This window comes from Corylus avellana, chromosome ca1 (genome assembly GCF_901000735.1).
Source record: "Corylus avellana chromosome ca1, CavTom2PMs-1.0".
In the NCBI taxonomy this organism is placed as follows: Eukaryota; Viridiplantae; Streptophyta; class Magnoliopsida; order Fagales; family Betulaceae; genus Corylus; species Corylus avellana.
Window position 1 is genome coordinate 48,483,261 of NC_081541.1, and position 25,618 is coordinate 48,508,878.

The window sequence follows — 25,618 nt, forward strand, 5'->3', positions numbered from 1 at the left end:
CTTGAGATATGTCAAAAAAATAATTTACCATTTTTAGAGTAAAATTTTGTCAATTGAATTAACAAATTTTTTTAGTGTGACACTGACTTAAATAGGACATGTGTCACAATTTTGTTGGCTCTAACATATCACACTATCATAAATTAATTTTTTTTCTTTCCATATCTCTAAAATATTTGAGTTCATTTTGATACCACATGAAGCTAACTAATTTTACAATTTCTTCTTTTAAGAACATACAATGTTGACCAAAAGCACATGTAAATTATAGTGTAGGAAAAAATTCCAAAATCTTACAACTAAATTGTTATAGTTAATGTGCTATATATATATATATACATATGTGTGTGTAAAATTAACAAACATTTTACTTTGAAGCATTAAAAGTTAGAAGAGAGATTAACGGCTCTTTTTATGTGTTTGAGAGAGAATACCTAGAGGTTAAAAGAAGAAACAAGAGAGGAGTTAATCGTGGCGCTAATAACTCTATTAAGTATGTTAAAAAAGATAAATGTTAGGTGTTGTTTTAGTGTTCTCTTAGTCGCAGGTTAAAATTATTATTTTAAAAAGCCAAAAAAAAAAGCCCTTATTTTTCTCATTAGGTTTTTAGAAAATAAACACCTACATAAGACTAAGACAATATAGAGCATTTGTGCACACTAAGAAATGGGGAGGATGATTCGAACTAATGACCTTTATTCTATAAGATGTGATTTATAACTAATTAAACTATTATTTGAGGACTATACCTCTCACTTATTATTAGAATAACATTTAGCAATTTATTAGATTATTTCTTAAGAATTTTGACAACTGTAATTTGAGAATTTATTTTATAATCTTTAAAATATGAAAAGCAGTAGCTTTTGGCGGCTCTCGAGTCTCGAGGTCGAGGGAGCTGAGGCCCATCATGTGAGTACTGAGGTCTACTTTTAAATGATTGCCGTTTGGCAACCTTTTTTATTATTATTTTTTTTTCATTTGAGAAAAAAGCAGACGTGTTTCACGTAAAAAAAAAAAAAAAGTGTTTGGGTAAAAATGTCATTTCCTACCATTTCAGCCTCTTAACTTTTATGAAAAGCATAATTTAAGGGGGGAAAAAAAAAAATTATGAGAAGCTAGCTTTTTCATAATCACATCAATGAAGCCATTTTATCCACGTGCGAACTTATCTTTTCAAGAAATCTGAAAGCAATTATAAGAGCATTTACAATGAAGAAGGTAAATGTTACTTTTATAAAATAATTAATTAAATTTATAAAAAATCTCTCGCATTGAATTAAAATACTTACAATGAAAGAGTCAAATAGTATTTTTATTTAAAATAATTAATAAAATTTAAAAAAAAAACTCTCTACATTAAATTAACTACAAAAAATAAAAATAAAATGATTTGACATAAATGAAATTATAGTGTATGGTTTAACATAAACGTGGTGAACATGACACATCCACTGACAATTAAATAACATTTATAGAAAGAATAAAAATTACAAACTAATTTTGACATGTTTACATAAAAAAAAAAAAAAAATTAATAACTTTTATTTTATAAAACGTGAAGTATCGATTCACTTAATTTTTAATATTAAGTCATCTTATTATCCCTCTTGATCCAATCATGCACGTGACACAGTATTAATATAAAATAAAATCAATAAAACGTCATTTCCACAGTTACCAGTTTGATTTGCCTTTCTCTTTCTTGTTCATTGGGCAGCGTAGTAGACCACCAGTTTTTTTTTTTGTAATTTTATAAATGTAATAATACCCCAAAGAAGCCTTTTCAGTTGTCCTTCTCTTTCTTCCTTGTTCCTCCGCCTTTTATGAACATGAACGTCAATGTCGGCATTAATAACATTTTTTGTCGTGTTTCTCTTTATTGATGCTCATTGCTCTGTCTCATGACGCATGCCATGATGCCAGATGGACATGATGAGCCATACAAAACAACATCTTTCTCCATCCTTGTTTAAATTCTTCCCCCATTCACTCACTTAGATCACCCTCTGAGAACTCTTGATTCATCTCTTCTTCATGCATGGTAACCTGATGATCATCAGCTCAATTCCCTTTATATTTGTCAATATATCATAAGAATAATCATATTAATGTTGATGATGAACAGGTTTGGGGAGCAGAAAATCATATTGGTAAAAGGGTTGATCAGTTTGAAGATTGAAGAAGTTTTGCAGGGGTGGATCAACAATGGCAGAAGGTTGCAGAGAGGGGCTTTTGAAGAAGAAGACTTACTATGAGAATTGTCCTGGCTGTAAAGTAGACCAATATAAAGAGTTGCAACGAGGTTTACCCATCAGAGAGCTTGTTTCCACATGGATTGTTGTGCTTTGTACTGGTAAGTGGTAACCATTCTCATCTCCATACTCTTAGATTTCATGGTTATCCCATCGAAACCATTACGTGTCAGTTTCAACCAATTTTTGAATTCATTAATTATTAAAAAGATAAAAATAGTAAATTATATGTCAGGTTGAACCAATCTCTCGATCAGTTGCTAAAGACATGAAAATAGTTATTTATTTATTTATATTTTTTACATGTCCGCGTAAGAGGGGAGGAACATTCAAACTAATGCCCTTCGATTCATCAAGCGTGGTTTGAGCGGATTCGAACTATATATATATATATATATATATATATGCTTTGCATTTTTTTTTTTTCCTTGAAGCGAAAAAGTTAGCTGATTGACAATAACACTCCATTATTGTGACAGAGAAAACTTAAGTTTAAGGAGTAAATAAAAAAATCGTATCAGGCAAAAAAGGTTTGTTTGGTTAAAAAAAAAAAAAAAAAAAAACTTATTTGACCTTTTTTGCTTTAAAAAGGCGTTTTGGGGAGAGCTTAAAAATACACATTTTTCTAAAAAATTCCAATGCAATTCTAAACAAGCTATAAGTAAGTACTTCAAGTGTTTGTTTTATGATGTAATTAATAATAAAAATTATCATTAACATGTTTATAATATAATAATAATTTTCATTATTGTTACATCGGAAACTAAACACTTGGGAGTAAAAATTGGAAAGTGTTCTCTTTGTGACATTGAATTCACTGTTCCCTTTATAGCCTGTTCTTATCTTTGTAAAATTTTTATTTTTTATTTTCAAAATAAATATATTAACAAATAATTCAAAGGTGAATTGACTAACTAAGAATTATTTAATAAGATGAGATTTTTATTTGAAAATGATTTTCAATTGGAAACCAGTGGATTTATTAATTTCCTGCTTTGAAAGAAAATGAGATTTTTATTCAACCAAATGGGTAGGTGTACTCGGTACAATAACATGCAGAAATATTCTACATGAAGATTCTCTTTGAAAAAGCATACAATGTGACCCCATTAATGTATTTATTTTACTCTTATAAAACAGTCTATTTTTGCATAGATTTTATTTTTTTCTTTATATGTCCCACCAGTTATTCCTATGTTGTCTAGATACACGCAGACAGTGAATGAATGTTTTGGTATAGGCTTGGAAAATAAATCTGGGTCCATTTGTTTCGGTTTTAAATTTTTTTTTTATATATATTTAGAGCAGATTCATAAAAGTTTAAAGGATGTTGTTAATGTTCTTTGATAAGACACCTCACGTACCATGTTGTCTTTTGTCTGGCACACTTTATTTACCATCTTAATAATTTCTTCCACTGTACTACCATATAATAAAGTAATTAAATAATTAAAAGATATAAGGCGTGGATCTCTAAAACTGACTTTACAATTTGTTTTGTCTCCTAGGTCTTTCTTTATTCTGGAAAAGATTTTCTTTATATTATATTATTGGGTTAAACATACTTTGGCTACTTCAATTATCAATTATTTTCAAAAACGTCCTAGAAATATTTGATAGGTGTGGCACTTAGATACATCAAATTACAATTTTATTATAATTAAGCTACTTTTTTGTCATTCTTTGAAAAAGATCCCTATTTTCTTAAAAATAAAAAAAAAAATTTTTTGATTAAATACCAACATACATAGACTAAGGTTCTATTAGTATAAAAAGAGTTTACAAGAAATTTTGATTTTTGATTTTAGTTTTTAATTAAAATTTAATTTTTAAGAAAATATGGGTATTTTTGGACAAAAGACAAAAAAATAGCTTAATTACAATAAAATGATAATATGATATATCCAAGTGTCATAGTTGTTAGTCAGTTTATGGGGCAAAATGAAAATGACGAGTAGTTAAGGAGGCCAAAGTATATTTATCTATATATTATTTTATTCCTATTTTATCAAATACAATGTAATGGTCAATTTGGTTGTTTAGTAGTGCAATACACATTCTTACAATTGCACTTTTATTTTTATAGATGTAATTTTTGAAATTATTATTAAATTTTAGATGAATAATAGTAAGTTATGTCATAAAATGTGAGAATAAAAGTATGAGAGGAAACATGAACAAAAATTTCTAACAATTTTGTTGTTCAAATAATTTTTATTGTTGGAATTGCTTATCATTCAAGTAGTAAATGTGAGGAAATTCTTACAAAGCTCACTTATCTGCTATTAAAAAAATATGTACGTATCACATGTTTAAATGACACATATTATTTTTATAGATTGAATTGGAAAAAATTCTTCCAACCCAGTTTATAGGAAAATTTTGTCCATTTTGAGCCGTCCAGCCCCTTTTTGGACAAATGATCTACTTACAATTTAGGTAATAAATATGGGAGAATTGTTAGGAAGCTCACTTGTCTGCTTATTTTCGAGCAGTCTGTCACTTTTTTGGACAAATAGACTGCTTATAATTTTGGTAATAAATATGGGAGAATTCTTACGAAGCTCACTTGTTTGCCTAATTTTGAGCTGTCCATCCATTTTTTGGACAGACGGACTTAGGTGTGTTAAGTGAGCGAACCCCTCACGAGTGAGCTCGGACTTGGCTCGTACTCGACTCGATTATTAAATAAGACGTTTCGTGAACACAAATACTGGCTTGAATATTAAACGAAGCAAGCTCGACTCGACTCAGTTAAGTTCATGAACAGCTTGTATAAGGCTCGAATTAGTAGTTATTCACATAGTTGCTCATATTAATATTAAAAATTGATTAATTATTATTATTATTATTTTTCTCTAATAGCATCATTTTATTATAAAATGATGTATATTCTCTCTTCGAAACCAAGTGCCTTGTAGTATTGACTCAGGCTCCATACTCGGTTAATCAGACTAAGCAAATGCTCATATATAAGTTGGTTTCTTGAGTCGTTTAAGAGTAATTGAAGTTTAAATTTATAATTAAATTAAATTAAATATAAGAGCTCTGCTCGGTTCAACCTATTATGATCTCAAGCTTAATTTTTTGGTTCATCCTTGAGTTCAAGTAAAATTTAAATGAGCCGAGCCCAAACAAGAAAGCTTGCCCCTTATCTGTTTACACCCCTAGAAGAACTGCTTGCGATTTAAGTAATAAATATGAGAGAATTCTTAATAAGCTCACGTTTCTGGGTAATTTCGAGCCAAAAATTCTTACCAATTAAGCTCACTTGTCTAGGAACCTATTTTTGGACTGATGGCTTCATAAGAACTTTCTTACTAATAATTGGGATAATAAATTGCTGAGAATCTGACACATGAAGGTTTTCTTCCTACGTAATCCTTGGAAATATCATACGACTCTGTTTGCATTAGTGTTATGCTCACTCTTTTCTGGAGTCTCGCTCCAAGCAAAGTTCAACGCGAGGATTTGAGGCTTCTTGCACTCAACTGAATCAGCTTCTTCGTAACTCCGCCTCTGTATACATCAAACATCGATGTTATGGATCGATGGTCGTGGGTATGCGAAATGGGTCGGCCTCGGGAGGCCCAGATTGTGTTTGAAGAAATGCGCGTGAGAGGGCTGAAGGCGTCGCGATTTGAATCTGTTTTGTTCGTGTATGGGAGATTGGGATTGTTTGGAGATATGTCGAGAATCGTGCACCAAATGGAGGACGAAGGTTTGGGTATCGACAGTCTGTTCGAACATGAGAAGCTGGCAGTCTATCATGATCTAAAAGCGAGAAGATTGGAGATTATTATAACACAACAGTATTCCAAACCACAGTGCTGCGGCGTCTGTCGAGTTTTATGGAAGATGTTGATGAGTTTTGGGCAGCCCCTGTGATTGCTTGGCTCATGTACACACTAGGGACACAATGCGTGAACTACATTATTATAGTGTAAGGACTACTCCTAACGTTAATATTATATACAAAGGTGGCAGGAAAAGATTGGAGATTCCTTGCATGAAGTTGCTCTCGTTAAGTTATGTCAGTATGTCTGTATTGGATTTGAGCCTTCTGCTCACTGCATGTCCAAGACATGAGATTTTGGCTCTTGTTAATAGGATATTGCAATGGAGCTGAGATGCACAGGGTACTATGGAACTGAGCTGTCCCTCGTTGAAGGATCTATAAGTTGAAGCAATCAGTTTGGATAAGTTTTTGTTGGAGGCTGATGATAGCCTTGAGATGCTGCACATGTACCCTTGAGTTTTTTGATTTATTTATTTATTTTTTTCAGTTGTTTTATTTTTTTTTAATTATGTTTAGAGGGTATTTTGGAAAATTTAAGCAAAAAAGTTCATATGCATTTTCCATCCAATTTGACAGAAAATGCTAATAGACGTCTTAGCTATAATAGAGTGGTAGCGGGAGGGGGTCGAGGGTCACTTTTTAAAGTTTGGAGGTATAAGTGCCTAAAGGGGTGTAAGTTTGAGGGTCAAGTGTTTTTTTCCTTTTTTTTTTGTTTGTTTGTTTTTTTATTATTTTATTATTTTTATTATTTATTTTTTAATATTTTGCTTTTCTCTTGTACCATAAGCAAATGCAAGTTGTTTAATTGTAACCCTGTCGGATAGTTTATGGTTGAAATTGTACCATTTACTAAGATCACAAAAGAAAACGAGTACCTTTTCAAACCAAGTCCCTCCATTGGTTGTATTCCCTGCAATGCTCATATGAGCAATCGTTGTTCACTGTCATACATGATTTCTCTGCCTTGTATTGAGCTCTAATATGTTTTTTTCCCCCTTTTCAGCGCTGCCAATATCATCTCTCTTTCCTTTCCTTTATTTCATGGTGAGTCTATACATTTAATAGTTTGTCGTGCCCTTTACAAAATGCTTTGAATAAAAAATTGGGCAATATGTATGTTCATACACATAGGATTTATACATGCACTCTATGGCCTGTGCTATTGGACCCAATAAGTCAATTGGAACATTCTCATTTGCATTTGGACATTATATTCTTTTTATTCTTCTTCTCTAGAAATTTGTCTAGACGAATTTCTTTGATAGTGTATCTAAGAATATAGGGCGAATTGGTCAGAATAATTTCTTCTCTTTGGAATCCAAAATATCAAACACTTACTCATTTAACTTTTACAACCTTTTGCATTTCAACCATTATGCTCATTATTATATGATACAACTTCTGCTGAACTTTTGTTAATAATTTCTATTTACAGGTTAGGGATTTTCATATTGCAAAAAGAGAGGAAGATATTGGCTACTATGCTGGTTATATCGGTGAGATTACTTTTTTTTTTTTTTCTTCATTAGTGATGCAATTTTCCTAATCTTAATATTTGGTGCTGCAAGAGTTATTCCTAACAAGCCGTTCAATATCTTGAAGGGTCTTCATTTATGCTTGGTAGAGCTCTGACATCTGTTTTTTGGGGAATTGTGGCCGATCGCTATGGTCGAAAACCTGTTATAGTTATAGGGATTGTCGCAGTGTTAGTGCCCACTACTTGCCAATCAGTATATTTGCAATTAAAGTTTGAATGTTTTCTCCAATACGTCTAATATTTATCTTTTTGTTTTTTTTTGTATTTACTTTCCAAAACCTTAGGGTTATATTCAACACTCTCTTTGGCCTTAGTGTAAACTTTTGGATGGCAATTACTACAAGGTTTCTTCTGGGAAGTTTGAATGGCTTACTTGGACCAATAAAGGTAAAATCTCATTGTATATTTGACTACTTCCTTTGTTTTGCTTGATCCAATATTTTTCCCATATACATTAATTGCTAAATTACCAGGCATATGCAAGTGAAATTTTTCGAGAAGAATACCAAGCTTTAGGACTATCAGCAGTGAGTCTTATTTACCTATGTATAATATGCTGAGTTTTTTAAAGTGTTACAACATCCAAATTAAATATTGCGATTAATTTCAGGTTAGTACGGCATGGGGCATAGGATTGATTATTGGCCCTGCATTGGGAGGATTTCTCGCACAGGTACTTATTCCCTGCCCTCTCCTATGGGAAACACATTTTGAAAATTCAAATATATGTAATATTTTTTTACATGCACACGAGGTGCAAATTGTTAGAGAATATTTTTGAGAATTTTAATCTCGTGAGACAAATCCATGTTAAGGAGTGTTATTGGTAATAAAGTTTCCGTTTGGTTTAACTGTTTCAAAACGTGCAGTTTAAAAAAGTAACAATTTCAAACCGCTGTTAATGAAAATGTGATTTTTAAAATGAAATTAAGTATTTGATAGAATCTGTAAAAGAGTGCATTTTAAAAAATGAACACTTTTAAATTTTTGCGTTTTCTAAAACACACCCCTTACCTGCTGCGCGAGAACATGGATTTTGCCAAGTCTTCACACCAAATTTTTTTTAAACGCATTCTTAAATAGAACACTCTCTGCAATTTTGTTTAACGATGCTCGTTTGGCATGCGAAATTGCTAAGCCTAATACACTCAAATATTCTTTTAGTTTAGGTTTTATAAAAATTGTTGATCCATATGATACTAGAAGATATCAATTGGTTTGGAAATTCTCATTTTTAATAAAAAAATCCCGGGTTTTGGCACTTTGTTCAAGTTCTAGGAGGAAAAGAAGAGAGATAAAAAGGTCGAATATAGGGCAATTGATCATGTCGGAGATCAGGCTATTGATCTTGATCTTTTCCCTCTCCCTCTGTTCTATTTGCTAGACAAAGAGAAGGTTTTGAGAGAGATCCGACATACCTAATAATTAATAGTCTTAGGGAAGTGGTTTCGAAAACCTAGTAGTTTTGAACTATCCGACTTAGAATGAAATTGGTTGTTAGAAAAATTATTAGCTATTAGAAGTAGTCAACTATAGAATATTATATAACACAATTTGAAGTCTCTAATTTTCTTTTTAGTGTTTGCAAAATAAAAACTAAATCATATCTTGATGTTTAGATGTGTTTCTTGATTGTAGTATGTATTTTGAGTTAGGATTGCTCAGGTCAAGAATCTAGAGCGAAAAGGTTTGAGGTCAGAGTAATAAAGCTCAAAATGAACAATCAGAGTAGATAGAGCTCCAAAAACTATGGTTGCAAAGAAGAAGCTAACCAAGTCATGTCCACCAACACCTTGCGGCTTGGAGCATGTGAGGTGTAGGAGGATAAGGATTTTCTGCTATTGGGTTGTACATACAATTCAGGCAATGCCACAGAAGTGGGGGTTGTGGGGTTCACCTGCCTTGGGCAGTCTTGTGGAGAGCCTACCTGCAAGGGCAGGTGAGTCATGCAACCCCTTCTCCGAGGGGATGCCTACACGCAATTTGGACAACCAATTTATTGATATCCTGATCCGGTATAAGAGCTTTTTGCCTTCTACTTTTACTTTTCGATATTACATTTTGTATAAGTTTTCAAAAAAGAAACCCAAAGACCGTGCTTGGGCTGTCGTGTCCCATTACTTCTGTCATTCATTTTTGAGAGTTAAGTACTAGTCCTAGGTAACCTTGCTTTGCTGTTTTTAACTTGAGTTGCCCTCCATTGCAATTTTCAGAAACCTAATTATTTGACAGTTATTCTTTTTTTGCAACACCCACTTCGGCAGGGTGTGGTTCACCCATATAGTCGAACCTTGAAATTGTTGTTTGTATTTATGAAAACCATGTGTCACAACCAAAACCCAATGAATGTATTAGATTAAACCTGTACATTGGCTGAGTCTTGTTTGGGTTTGGATTTATGCATACACTAAGAAGAAAACAAGGAAGGCTGAATTCGGCTGGCCAGGATATTATGACTAATATTTAAATAGCAGCATATTTATACTTTTAACTTATTCCTCTATTGTTTTTGTTGCACAATTTTGCCATCAGCCTGCAGATAAATATCCAAATTTATTTTCCAAAGAATCTTTGTTTGGGAGGTAAGTTCACTTCTCTAGAATATTTCATGTAAGATGCACTTTGAATGTATTATTTCAATATTTCTCCTATTGTTTGATGTTTATAACATTCTAAAACATGACTTTGTGATGCAGATTCCCATACTTCTTGCCCTGCCTTGCAATATCAATTTTTGCACTGGGAGTAATTATACCTACATGCTGGCTTCCGGTACATATCAGATTTTAGTTCCCATGTCGAGCTCTTTAACTATCACTATTTGTGTGTTTAAAAATATTTGTCATCATTAGATTTCTAATTGTTCTGTTATTCTTTTTCACAACTTCTTATCATAACAGAGAGAAGTTGCTTGTAAAGTGCAACTTCTCTTATTATGATTAAACATTTTGTTATGATCTGAAAATGTTGGGTTCTTTCACATTTCAAATTATAATGTCGTGGAAATCAGTACTTTGTTTTCCTTTTATTCTCTTAAAATTTCTTAATGACTTAAGAGCTTAGGCAGAAATTTTATTTTATTTTTTATACTTGTTTCCTGCTTGTAAATAATCTTCCCTCATCCCTCTAGAAATTTTTACTAAAACACTTCAATATTAGGGTGGAGAGAGAGAGAGAGAGAGACATAATTTTTTGTCAAAAGGTTTTAGTAATTTAATTATGATTTTTTTTAAATTTTTTTAAATTTTTAAATTTTATTAATTCATTAACATTTTTGTCAAGTTTACACTTGACACTCTGTCCTCAATTATGATCACCTTGTTGTCCTCTCTAGTGCCAACTTTTCAATTTTTTTTATCTTGATTGTCTTTTTATGTTATATAAATAAACTATGCATTTTGTAATCTCGGATGATTTCCTTACACAATTTATTCTCATTGCAAGTGTATTTTTTGGTGTTATTTTAAATTCCTAAGCATGTATTAAGTGATTGTTACATTGTATGACCTTTTTTGCCAGATACAGATGTGTTGAAGCTCTTGTTTTATCTCATTAGTACATTTCCAAAATCTTTATTCAGAATTTCTTGTAACCCATGGAATTGGTGGAAGTTTATATTCAAAATGTCCCAGTTAGATTTCTGTATTAGATTAATTCATTATGTATATATAGCACTTCCTTGAGAATGACTTTTTTGCACTATTATTGACCATTTACTTGCTACATGTTGGTTTCCGATTGTTGCAGGAAACATTGCACATGCATAGAGAAAATGTATCACCTGATGACTCGGAGAAAGGTTTAGAAACTGGATCCTGCGAGTCTAATGTAAACGAAAAACCAAAACAAATTGAAGGAAGAGGTCCAATTGCTAAGGAAAGCCTCCTAAAGAATTGGCCTCTGATGTCATCTATCATTGTTTATTGTGTTTTCTCACTTCATGATATGGCTTACACAGAGGTATCTCTCATATATTTTTTTACATGCTTTATTTGTACTTTGCTGTATATTGTTTGTCCATTATCGTGTTTCTGTTGATAAAACATTCTTGCATATTGATTGTCCATTAATATGTTCTGCACTTGCAAAAGTGAAATATCCAGTTTTATCTTTTTTTCTAAGATGTGTTAAGTTTGCATGTGTTTTTAATAGTGGATACACAAAATTGCTGTTGAAAAGCATAACTTGGTTTTTGTTTTGTTTTTTTACTCTTTGCTTCCTTTCCTGTCTCCAAATTTTCTAATTTGGTGGTATTACTACGAACCAACATCTCTTGTAGATATTCTCCTTATGGGCTGTCAGCCCTCGAAGTCACGGGGGTTTGAGCTACTCAACTAAGGATGTCGGTGAAGTTCTTGCAATCTCTGGTATACACTTTATACTAATACTTCCTTTATATTATTATATAATAAAGTTCATTTCCTTCTTTTTTGCCCTAAAAGCTTTTGAACAAATCCTTGAATCAAATATGAAGGGGCATTTGTATACAATCCACTATATTTTATAAAAGACTAATCCTTATAGGTCATCGTATAACTTCTCCAAAGGCGTTTTTTCCTTTGTTAATCATTTCAAAGGTCTATCTTGGGACTATGGTTATACAAGTATAAATAAAATTAAAGGTCATAGCACAATTCTGTTGATGGATATCAAAGGTCTTTGGTTCTACAAGTATAAATTCATTTCAATGAGACTGTTTTACTGATCATATCACCCATGCAATACTTTTACACTTCAGTTTGTAATGCTTTTGTTACGTTCTCACATAACTGCAAGTATGATGGGTGTGATATGGGTAATGAAACAGTAAATTAAGGTAAGAAAAAGAAAAGTAATTTAGGTATTTTTAGGGTAGTATTGTAATTCAAGAAACCTTAAGCCTCTTTGGTAGGATATTTCTAGGAATCCTATGCCTTTGTGGTAGGATATTTTGAGGAATCCTAGGCCTCGTAAACATCTGAATTTGGATGAATTATGTTTGATCCCTTTTATTATTCTCCTTCTATAGATTTATAAGAAGAATTGGAATGAAAATACAACTTTAAAGGATAACATGCTTATCTTGGGACTCCTAATAATATATAACCCTAATGTTAACAAGACTCCTAATAATAAATAATCCTAATCCTAATAAGGCTCCATGTAATGAGATAATATATCCATGTAGAGTCTTCCTTCTTATTTGTAGATTCCTCATGTTGGCAGTTTTCCATGCAGTTCATGCTTCTCACGTCTCTGTCGGTTCATAACAACTTTTCTAAAACAAGTAGGTTTAAGTAACCTATTAGGACAATCCTTTGAGATTTGATATAAAATTAGACTTGATAACCTTCTAATGGTTCCTCATTCACTTTAATTTGATATTTGTGCAAAAAAATATGAGCGCCCACATCGGTATCCAGTGTGTCAATTTTGGCTCTCAAAGAAATTTTCAAGATGAGACACGTTTGATTATATACAGTAGTCATCCATTTCTCAACCATTTAGAGCTTGTTTTAAGTTATATTTTTGTGTTGGAAAGCTTTAGAGGTTTATATTTCATCAATAAAAGAAGCTGCTTTGAGACTCAAAAGTATTTTCTCGATTTTTGTGACCAAGGTCCTCGATCAATTGGGATCAAACAATTTTTCTATTGTTATTATGATGGTTTTTCAATATACTTCTGATTCTGGCCAAAGACTACTCAAATAAAAACAAACTTGAAATCCTGCTGAAGTATTTTTCTTTTCGCTAACAAATGATATGATTATCAGTGGTTTCTTGATGCAAAAATTCAATAGTATTCATTTTGGCCTTTTCTTTTTGAGATTGTATATTTATAAATTTTTTAATTTTGTTGGAAAAGATACATTTATTTTTTCCGTATGAAAGAAAATATATGTAAGTCCATTTTTCGAACTCTCAAAAACCTTCCTCTCATCATGTTTGATTGGAGTGAATGTTTTCTGGTTAGTTGATAGAAGTGTTTTAGCATATTGTTGACCAATCAAGTTGAGATAGAAGCCTGTGTAATAATAAATCCATTTAGTGAGTCATGCAATTCCAAACACTTGTCAAGAACATCCTTTCTTGATTTTGAAGTGAAAACATGACTTCTTTTATTTAATCATAGCGTTATGTGTGCACTTATCCTAGCCAACCCAGCACGTTATGAACATATCCCACCAGAACCAATTATGACTTGGCTAAGTTTTGTCTCAAACCCGACACAACTTCAAAACATAAGAATGAGTTCCGTAAATTGCAAAAATAATTTGGATCAGCCCCACATAAAAGCAAGGTATCTTCAGCAAATTGAAGATGAGAGGTATCAACCCCTCTCTTGACAGAGAAGCCAGACGACAATCCTCATCTCACTATGACAAACAGCAAAGGAGAAAGATGGTTCCCTTGCCTCAAGCCACAAGATTTGCTAAAGAAGCTTGTGAGAAAGCCGTTCACCAAAATTGAGAAATGGCTATCCATAAGCACCACTTCCCACCAAACCCGCACCTTCTCAGAATGTACAGTAGAAAATCCAAATAACCATGATTATAAGCATTTTCTAAGTCCATTGTACAAATAACCCCTGGTTCTTCTGATCTCATTCTGCTATCAATGCATTCATTGGCAATAAGAATAGCATCAGGATCTAATTACCTCAGATGAATGCATTATGTGATGTAGAATAATCTTCTCTAATACTATCTTAAGCTTCTTCTTTATAATCTTAGCAATAATCTTGTAAATGCTACCCACTAGATTGATCGGGCGAAAATCCTTGGGGTCGACAGCCCTTGGAATCTTCGAAATGAAGGTGAGGAACGTAGCATTAATGCTTGTCTCAAACTTACCATTAGCATGGAAATCACGAAAGACCTTCATGATGTTCTCTTTCAAAACAACCCAACAAGCTTGGAAGAACGCTATAGAGTTCATTAGGGCCCGACGCCTTGTCACCATTCATTGCTTTCACAACCTCCCACACCTCAAAATCTCTCTCTAGCCAGCTAGCCTCAGCCTCATCAATATAATCAAAGGAAAGACCATCCACCACAAGCCTCTAATTGAACTGCCCGGTAAACAACTTCTTATAAAACTAGACGATGTGCTTGTTGATCTCCGATCGGTTGGTAGAAACTGTGCCATCAATCAAAAAAGAGTCAATGGTGTTCCTTCTTCTCTTGGAGTTTGCCATTATGAGGAAAAACTTCATGGACTTGTCACCCTCCCTGAGCCACAAGATCATATATTTTTGCCTCGAGCTCACTTCCTCCATGAGACTGGACCCTTCTAATTTGCTAACAAATTTTTCCTTCTTCATACTCTCCTCAACACCTATTGCCCTCCCTTCTTCAATGATACCAAGAAAACTTAGCCCTTCCAAAAGGATCTTCTTCTTCGTTTTTACATTGCCAAAAACCTCATTCCATATCTTTAACTCAACTTTCAAAGTCTTGAGCTTGGTAGCTAAAATGAAGCTAGGAGAGCCTTGGAAAAGGCAAGATTTTCATCACTGTTCTTGTCTACAAAACCCTCAGACTTTAGCCACATATTTTCAAATTTGAAGGACCTAGTACCCCCTATGAAAGTCACCACAGTCGAGGAGGATTGGGAAATGATCCGAGCAAAGTGTAGGAAGCCTCCTTTGTGACACACAAGTAAACTGAGCTTCCCATTGTGCAGAGACCAAGAATCCATCAATTTGGATCAAGAGGGAGATTCCTGATTATTTGACCTGGTAAACTTTCCTCCACAAGAGGGAGGTCCATCAGCCCCTGCTAAAAAAATGAAACCAGAAAACTCCACCATAGCTGCCCATAAGCAAGCTTCACCCAATCTCTCGCTAGGGAATCTAGTAACATTGAAATCACCCCCAATCCATCAAGGCAAATTCGACCAGCTGACTAAACTAGCCAACTCATCCTTTATCCCTATTGGAATTAGGGCCTTAGACTCCTGCAAAAGCCCAAGTGAAATGATCCTCAACATTTCTAAGGTGATAGCCAAGGAGAAGTCCCCCCCCCCCTTGTCGACCTTCTCCACCGCCCTCCTATCCCACATAATCAAAACACCACCTGAGGCCCCTTTGGAATCCAACCAATACCAATCCACATGATGGCAACCCCATAAACTACATACAACACTATGAGACATGACTTCAAGCTTAGTTTCTTGAAAACAAACAATGTCAACCTTCCACTCTCTGAGTAAATTTCTCACCCTTAGACATTTATCTTGTAATGACTTAGGGAAAGCGTTAGTCACATCTACGCTATTAGCCTATCACCCTAAAAAGACTAGTCAATTTGAAGCTTCTTTAGAATTACTTATAAAGAGTTTCACGCAGTAAGTAATATGGGACTTAGTACCCATGAGTGTCTTTATAAATCACCCACTCTATGTGGATTACTCATCTTTCCAATATAGGACCAATGTGTTACGCTCTGATACCATTTGCAATGGCCCAGGGAAAATCACATTTGCGCTATCACTCTAAAAGGATTAGTCAATTTAGAGCTTCCATAAATCACTTATAAAGTTTAGTTTCACCTAATAAGTAACCAGTGCGGGACTTAGCTCACATGAGTGTTTTTATAAAGCATTCACTCTATGTGGACTTCTTATCTTTCTAATATGGGACCGGGGTGTTACATATCCCCCTCATTCAACCCTCTCACATTCCATGATAACAATTTAGGCTTCATAACAAAACTGCTAACCCCTTATCCTTACCTTTACCACGGCTTGAGCTCGCACCTTTTGAATCTTAATTGATGGATCACTCCAACCTTCTTAACTCCCTATTGTCTTTATTTATGCCTTTGTTTAGAACTAGAGGATGAGCTCTATTGATGACACCGAGCTTCAATTTAGTTGCCCATTAGAAGAGCTAAAAAATGCTCCTCAAAGCCCACACTCTAGATCTCCATAACTTTATGGATTTTCTTCGTTCTTTGCACCACCCAATATGAGCACTCAAAACTTGAGCCACCTGAGTTCCCCAACACAGTAAGGGGTAGGAACTTAGAAGGGTGTAGAGAGAGCTTTCACCCCATTGATAAGATCCACAACTCCGTTTCCCCCGTCACACCTCATATCCTTTAAGCATATGATGTCTCGATACTTCATCAACATGGACGATGTGATTTTATTTTGCTTGGTTTTAATAAGCTGGGATAATTTCCTAAATTCTAAATATTAAAGATTTTTTTTTTGTTTTTCATTTTCTTCTTTGAAAATGCTCCTAATTGGTATCCAGGGGCTTCAATAAGTTTTTAATTGTTTTATTCATGATTTACATATGTTCTCTTAATTTTTAGGATTATAGTCTGTAGTTGAAAAAGTTTTGGCACACAACAATAGTTTGGCATACTTTCATATTGAAAGTTGGTCTTCTGTTTACTTTAGAGGTGCTTGAAACTTGAACTTTTATGTTGCGTGCTTGACATAATAATTCAGTCAACAGAGCACAAAATGACATTAGTTAACTTTTTTATAAAGGTGAGGAAACTCAAATTTAAATTTAAAAACATTTCTTTGATATCTATTTCTGTACAAACGTATTGCTATATTTGAAACTTAAAGTATTTTTTGCATCTGCAACTGAACTGCTAAACTAGTATTATTCACTCAATACAATTGTTTAATTATTAATGACCACATATTGGACTTTTAGGTCTTGGCCTTCTCGTTTTTCAACTTTCTTTATATCCATACGTGGAGAGACTTCTTGGGAGCATTATGGTAGTTCGCATCGGTGGTGTAAGTTTTCAAACCTCCGAAGCAGATATGTATTTCACCTTTGTTTTTGCAAAATATATTTTCCTTGCATTTTTGGGCTTATAAATCCCATATACAGGTTGTATCCATACCTTTGTTAGCAAGTTTCCCATACATAGCTTTGTTATCTGGATTGAGCCTCTCCTTCGTGGTAAATTTTGCTTCTGTGGTGAAGAATGTCTTATCTGTAAGTGCACATATATCTTGAAGATCTAATTCTATTTTAACAATTCACCAAATTTATTATATTAAACCAACATTTTCATTTATCTTTTATTTGGTCGCATCTTCTCTCTTTTCATTGTTATGACTTTGAAGATTAATGACATTAAAATCCAATGTTGTATCACTTCCAATATTTTTGTGAGGTGGTTATAAATGGGTATCATATTTGTAAACATTGCTTTGAACTCTTGATATATTGGCCGTATTGGTATTTCTTTGTGCAACAAGCTGTATGGCCAAATGAAAGGTTAAGGTTTGCTTTTAGTTATGTGCTAATTGCTTAATTCATTAGGGGTAATAAACTATGGGTATCAGGGGTTAGGTTTTACATAGAGCAAGGTGTAAGCAATGGGGAAGACGAGAGGATTTTAATACTATGTATGTTAGCGAGCTGTATGCATTTCCGCTAAACCTAGGACGAAACAAGAATGTGCAATTAACCTTTGTATTGATTAGCAAACATTTACAGTTTTTAGATGCCATACTATATCAATGCATACAGAAATTGTACTTCAATTAACAAGCAAGAATGCGTTAACTATCGCACAATTATTTTGTATAGAACGGAACAACAAAATAGAATGTAGGGAAGCATTTACGATAGCTGATTAAGACTTCATATTCCAAGATAAATTAGGTTCATTGACTCCTTTTGTAGTTTTTGGGTATTTAAACTAGTTAATGTTTCTTTATAAGCAGGTGTCCATCATTACTGCCTTGTTTCTTCTGCAAAACGCAGCTGTGGTATTCTTCTCTCCTTAGTTTATATGCTGTCTGCTATTAATAATTTCTTTCAAGTGGTGATAAACTACAAGACTCGTCTAATGTCAATTCAACTGTACATTGAACAATAGGAGCAACATCAAAGAGGAGCTGCTAATGGCATCGCTATGACAGCAATGTCTCTATTCAAAGCAGCTGGTCCAGCTGGAGGTGGTGTAATGTAAGTCTCCTCTAAATTTGTTTGCTTTTATTTTACTTATAGGTGATGGTGAAATCCATTTATGGACCATAATAGGGGTTTACATTGTCAAATGCTGAGTTATAGATTATCTTTCACTACAATATTTATTTTTTAGATTATTTTATAAACTATTAATATTGATTTGATAATAGATGTAGTGAAGTTTATTCTTTTGGCCTTATTTTTCTTTTTGGGTAGTTTATATCTATATTGATAATATTTTCATAAGATGAGTATCAAGATTACCAATTGGAGTTTTGTGGGTGAATTAGCTGACATTTGTTTGCAAGTAGGTTTTGGGTTAAACTAAAATACCCTTAATGCAATTGATATAACTATGCTAGGAACATAGGATAGTTTTGCTAGACATTGAAATATAAAATGGTCATGATCCATTTAATTAAAAATGTTTGTATGGTTGAAAACATGAGTCTATCATCTTATGTTCCTAGAGCACTGTTGCCTCCCCGCTGTCCCCGCAGAGGAGTGCAATCATAGTACATAGGAAGTATATGAGATAAATCCTTTATTAAGGAGAAGAGACCTTAATTGATACCAATAAAAGATCTTGTATGACGATTTCAGACATATTTCTTTCATAAAGTCTGATCATGACTATGAGTAGATATCAAATCATGTACCTTACTTACAAGGAGTGGATCAAGACCTCAAGTATGAGTCTGTTGGAAAGCATTATAAGCAAGTTCATCATTAAATCTTGTCACCGAGGAGGTTTAAAAGCTTTAGAATGATTTTGGTACTCTTGTTGAGATTGAATGGACACAAGCGTCATAGCTTGCATAAAAACTATTTGAAGAAGCTAAAGCAAGCTCTTAAGGTGAGGAGCAAAATCAAATGATAATTATGCTAAGAAGTTCATAACTTAATCAAGTTGTCAATTAGGAGTCATTTGGTTGGCTAACCTTTGAAGAGACAGATCTTGAGGCACATGAACATCTTTTATATGGTTATGAACTTTTGGTGATAGAATGTAGAGAAGATGAAACTTGAATGAGCTAGGTCAGACCAACTTGAACTGAACCTAGATTTTTGGGTTAGCTTGGGTTAGGTGTTTTCAAGCTTGGTTTGGGCCTGGGCTAAAAAATCTCAATCTCAATTTAACTTGGGCTAGGGTAGGGTAGGGTGCTACAATCCTAACTTAGCTCGTCTCCTTTTAGCAATTGTATTTGTTCATAACTTCTGATGGAATTGTTGATCATTAACTATGATGAAGACTTGTACAAGCTTTTAGATGATTAATGCCAATTTAAAAAGGAAGCTAATTCGTTGCTCCTTTAAGAAACCTTTATATTCAAGGCATAGCTTTTTGTTCAGAGAGCCAAATTGTGCAGAAATCATTTTGATCAATGATTCTGAAATGTAATATAATGTACTTGGACGAGATATGAGAGCAATCATTAGGAAAATAAAAAAATTAAACGAGGAAAAAGGTAGTGTGGGATGGTTGCTACGTATCAAAATCAACAATATAAAGAAGATGAGTTGTTAATCGAGCCCATGCTGGAGCAGGAACTTCTACACGGTTTATTAACTTCAACAAATTTAAACCATGATTGGGAACATGCTAGATGTGCTCAATCCCAATTGTTGTTTTTGAGCAGGTATTAGAAATGCCACAATGACGGAAATAAAGAAAACCCAAAAATAAGGAGTTTTCTTAGTGGTGGACATTTGGGAAAGTCAGGCTGATCTATTATTCAAGTAACAATAAAGAACAAAATGAATAAGAGGGACGGTGGTAGGGAAAAGTTCTCGTTGTGGGAGATCTTGGAACGTGCCCAAGACTCCAGTCGATTAGGTTGACTGGAGAAACAAAATAAATTTAAGATTTTGGCCCAAAAAAGAAACTGTACACGATTGAATACAGCGACAGATCACCATTGATGGAGATGAATATTTCGAATTACATTCGGTCAAAGACGACTTGAAGCATCACAAATAAACTAGGGTTTAAATGATATAGCATTCCTGATGTATTGAGTCTCATATTGGAAACATGTTACAAGTGTGAATGGTTAAGATTTGACTCCTGTATGATTCAGATTGGTATAACCATTGTGAGTATGATTGCTGTGTCTATGTTAAGGCCGTTGAAGATGGTTCTAATCATTTATGTTGTTTTACACGTATGATATGTCAATCGTTGTTAAGAGCATGTGTGAGGTTGACAAGTTGAAATCCTTGTTATGCAAGGAGTTTGATATGAAAGATCTGACCGCTGCTAGAAAGATTCTTGGTATGGAGATTCATAGGGATAGAGAGGCCAGAAAGTTATGGGTGTCTCAAAAAAATTATGTCAAGAAGATGTTCGAGAAGTTTAGTATGGACAATGCTAAACCAGTAAGTATACCTTTGGCAAATCTCTTCAGGTTATCTGCTAGTCAACTTGTCGCTAGTGCAGTATGATGTTTGATGTATTTGATTGCATGTACTGGGACTGATTTGGCTTATGCGGTCTAGCATGGTTAGCAAGTACATGACAAATCCAGGAAGAGAGCATTGGAAAGTGGTTAAATGGATTTTCAGCTACTTGAGGGAGGGATACAAGAGACTATCATATTATGTTTGCCAGATACCGAGGCTGTGTTTCTGTTGTAAGATTTGTACATAGAGATTATGCAAGTGATTTGGATGACAGAAGGTCTACTACAGGTTATGTTTTCTCACTAGAATGCGGGCCTATCTTTTGGAGATCCATGTTGTATCCGTGGCAGCTATGTCTACTACAAAGGCTAAATACATGCTAGTGGCTGAGGCTGCTAAGGAAGCTTGTGGTTAAAGGGGTAAGTCAAAGAGCTTGGTATAAAGCAAAGTGAAGTTCAGTTGCATTGTAACAATCAGAATGCCATTTACTTGGCAACGCACCAGGTGTATCATGCTAGAACAAAGCATATTAATGTGAGGTTCACAGGATAACATACCTGATTGTTATAGCTGAAGTGATACTTGAGAAAATTTGCACTTTTGAGAATGCATCTGACATGTTGACAAAGCCTATCCTACAAACATGTTAAAGTATTGTTTGGACTTGGTTAATGTCTCTCGGTGCTAGAGAGGAGACATTTTCCAACCTGGTGGTTCAAGGTTAGCCTAATGGTTGAGGCTTGTGGTTTTAGGGAGTATCACCCCATAGATCCCAAATTTGAGACTTGTTAGGTGCAAACTCCCCCTTGGGGCTACACCCCTTGGTGTAAAAACCAGTGATTTACCTTGATATGTGTAGGGAAACTTCCGAGGGTGTGGTGCATGCGTCTGAGGTTTACTCTACAAGGGTGGGTCCGAAGGGCCCTGCTTTGTCGAGGTTCCCCGTCATAAAAAAAGGAAAAAAAAAAAAGGTTGAGGCATAAGAATTTGATATCTCCAAAGGGGCTGAGTATTCGCCAAGGTGGATATTGTTAGAGATGGTGGCTCATATTCTAAATGAGAAGGTATCACTTGTCTCTAGTACGAAGGCCTTGTAGGTGGAGCAGAGCCCATGAAGCCAATACATTTTAATTTAAGTTTGATATGCCAGGTCGAATAATTGGTTTTGAGGGGGAGGTGGTAAAACCCTCCATGGTATGGTAAGCCCAAATAGCAAAAGGCGCATTGCGTTGGTAAGCCCATATAGTGCACAAGTGATCTTGAAAAATAGCCCATAAGATTAAGAAAGCTTCCGTTCGAGGGGAAGCATAAAGATGTGGTGATGAGATGTGACTTGTGAGGGGGAGATTGTTGAGTTTCCACGTATGAGTGTTGAAAGATTGAGTCCCACATTTAAAACATGTCACACGTATGAGTTATTAATATAACATAGTTGGGTCCAAACTCATAGGTTTAAGCATTTGGGTTTGGATTCAACTATGCTATAGTAATTACTCACACTTGTAACATGTTTTGAATGTAGGATTTGACATTTTTACACTCCATGCGTATACTCAACACAATGTAGTAAAACTCTTTTTAAAAATTCAGTTAGGGTTTGAAAATAAGTTCAAATTGGGTTTAATCTTGCATATTATCTAAAGAAACGGAAAAAGAAAAATTTGTGACTTCTTTTCATGAACCATTATCATGATTTTAAATAGCATGAAAGAGAGTTCTTCAATACTTTCCAATACATATCAAATATTTCATTAATGAATTTGAAAATTGAAAGACAAGATTTTTAACTTTTGAACCAAGTCCTTACTCTAGAATAATTTTCTATGAGCGCTCAATCTAGATTAAGAACAACATAGAATTTTTATTGTAAATGAACATGTGTAGAGGACTGACTATAATGAATCAAGACTAAAATTGGTCCTACTTATGTTTTAATTGATATATGAATTAAGCATCCTTGCATTCTATAACTGTTTATTAGTTTAACATAAAACTGACAGACAGTCTTGAAAGGCAAGACTGTTTGGTAGCATGTATTCTCTGTATCAATTGTATCCTACTTTTGAGACATTTTTCATACTAACACTGGAGTACATCTCATATCCTTGCACGTGCTTCATAGATTTGATTAATTTTGCATGGTATCATGACCAATCTATTGGGAGTAAAGTAGAGCATATACATGAAATATTCGTGTAACATAGATATCATTTACATTGTTTTGCAGATTGCCATATTTGTATTAAATTTGTTTACTACATACCCTTTTATATAGAGATGAGACTTCCAAATTATATCATTCATTCGGATATCTTGTCTATGTAGATTTTCTTGGGCACAAAAGCGTCAAGATGCTGCTTTCTTTCCAGGTATACACTCATCTGAAACCTAAGGGAAATCCTACGTCTGCATATGTATGTCACATTCAGAGGTGATTGTTATTAATTAGTGGGTCAACAAAAAATGACCTTAGAAAACTCAAACAATTCTATTCAAATTAAAGAGTTGTTAGGGGTACTACAACTTTTACTATAAGTCTCTTAGAAATTGATGTGGCAATCTAAGTGACACTTACTACGTCAACCACTAAAACATAGAGTGCCATATGATTGTCTTGTCTAAGTGACGCTCATTTTTATACAATGTGGACTACCACGTGAGTTTGTAAGTTGTAATACTCCAAACCTTTTTGCAAAAGATATTATCAACTGAAATAACGGGCTCTTTCATTCCTGGGAAGAAAAATGCTTCATAAGAAATAAAAAACATGCGAACTTTCTCAATAAGTGTTGTCTGCATGTATCTTTGCATAACCATTACTAGCTACTTGCTCTAATTGCCATGATGAGCCTGATAATCATTAACGTCAATGCATTATTAGCGCTAGTGTTGTTATTGTTACAATGTGAGTTGAACAATTTCCATGGTTTCTCTAACCAATATTTTATATGAAGATACATATTACGCATGGTCTTCTTTTTAATTATAACCTATCACTCATGTTTCTAGTGGATGACCTAATTTTCTAAGTGATAAGCTACATGTAGATTTTCAATTCATGATTTCACCCTCCATCCTATGTTTTTTTGGGTGGAAGTACCATTTTGAAAGTTCATTGGCTTGTTTATGATCTGCTTTGCTCTTTGAATGATTCCATGTTTCTTGTACTTATTGGATGAAAAATGTAAGTAATGAGTTTCACCAATACAGTACTCATAGAGTGATCTTAATTGACAATTTGTGAGACTGAGCAACTTTGCAATTGATGTTGAAATATAGGTGACCAGATGGTTTTCTTCATCTTGAATGTGGTTGAGGCAATTGGAGTGTTGATGACATTCAAACCATTTCTTACTCAGAAAGTAAAGGCCATTAGATGAATGTGATTAAATCTCATGAAATTGTTGAAGAAGATTCTCAAGACAGCCATTGATTCTTCCTTGTAGCGGTAGATCATTGGATGCATTATATTCCAGATTGATGATGATCACCCATTTGGTCAGTGCAATATATAAATAAAAGAAACCATTATGTAAATAAAAGAAACCAATGCTATAGCCATTAATGTCTGATATCATTGAAATATTCTTAAAGTTTTCCTTAAATTGTTTCTTTTCCACACATTGTTATTAAACAGATTGTATCATAATTTAATAAAGTGACTGCTGCATCTAAATCTTTTTAATGCCTCAATCTCCACTAGTTTCCCAGAAGTCATGAGGATAGACTTTAAGGCAAGGTGCAAAAATGTGGGCAGAACACAAAGCACAATACTTGTATACTTGAACGCCCAATACTTTCCATAGCCCATCCAATCCCAGATTTGGGTTGTTAAACCTATTGACATGTACGGTAGGGCATGTCAAACGAGAGTAAGGTGATACAACGTTAATTAATTAGACAATAAGTTTATGGACGGACTTATTTGAAACTGTAATTTTTTGAAATTGAAAACCGAAGGACTAAATAATTGCATGAAAACTTAGGACCAAATTTTATTTTTCCCAAAAGAAAAAATAAAAGATAAACGATCTTGAATTTGTTGATTTTGCGCACAAACACTGAAAGTAAAACCCTCTTTAAGCTTGTTGATTCAGTGAAAATACCTGCAATAAAGGTATCGACAATTAGTTGATACAAGAGACTCAAAAGTTGGAAAAATAATAGAAATATCTGAATAAATTGTATTCACCAAAACATACTTATGCCCAAATAAAGCCACAAGTTGCCCTTGAATAAACTACAAGTCTTGATCCTAAGAGAAAAGTCTGGCTCTTTAGGTTTCTCTCGGGAAGTTTAAAGGTGACAGTGTAAAGTCTTCAACCGGTGATCGGCTGAGGAATATAGCAAGATAGTTATAGTCAGGAATCAGTAGGGCAGGAAATGGTGGAGGAATTGGCGATCATGTGTGACAGAATATCTCTTACTGAGGGGGAGAAGGAAGGAATTACAATAGTGGAAGGGGAGATTGAGGATATTAGGGAGAAAGGTGCACGATGTATTGTTGGTAGGATTGGTTCGGAAAAGCGAATCAATAAGGAAGCTTTTAAGTTGATGATCAGGAGGTTATGGAAGATTGTGGGAAGTATTGTCTTTAAAGAATTGAAAGATAATATGTGGATCTTTGAGTTCTCTATCGTAGAAGATAAGTGCAGAGTGCTTGAAGGAAGACCGTGGTTGTTTGATCGTTA

At 34.0% G+C, this 25,618-nt stretch overlaps 1 protein-coding gene across 2 annotated transcripts; it reads left to right on the forward strand.

The window, feature by feature from the left end:
* The first annotated feature begins 1,892 nt into the window (after nucleotides 1-1,892).
* On the forward strand, nucleotides 1,893-24,606 carry LOC132166686 (protein ZINC INDUCED FACILITATOR-LIKE 1-like). 2 transcript variants are annotated; one of them, XM_059577554.1, is made up of 18 exons: nucleotides 1,893-2,044; nucleotides 2,129-2,356; nucleotides 7,058-7,098; nucleotides 7,490-7,550; nucleotides 7,657-7,759; nucleotides 7,876-7,978; nucleotides 8,065-8,118; nucleotides 8,202-8,264; nucleotides 10,124-10,173; nucleotides 10,288-10,363; nucleotides 11,339-11,551; nucleotides 11,871-11,958; nucleotides 17,250-17,335; nucleotides 17,433-17,540; nucleotides 18,278-18,322; nucleotides 18,433-18,521; nucleotides 23,253-23,296; nucleotides 24,207-24,606. In XM_059577554.1, exons 2-18 carry the CDS (start codon nucleotides 2,209-2,211, stop codon nucleotides 24,305-24,307), a joined length of 1,473 nt encoding a protein of 490 aa, XP_059433537.1. In that variant the 5' UTR covers nucleotides 1,893-2,044; nucleotides 2,129-2,208; the 3' UTR covers nucleotides 24,308-24,606. The 2 variants fall into 2 exon arrangements, with proteins under 2 accessions (XP_059433537.1, XP_059433545.1); XM_059577562.1 differs by lacking the exons at nucleotides 1,893-2,044; nucleotides 2,129-2,356 and adding an exon at nucleotides 5,614-6,198.
* Nucleotides 24,607-25,618: the final 1,012 nt, after the last annotated feature.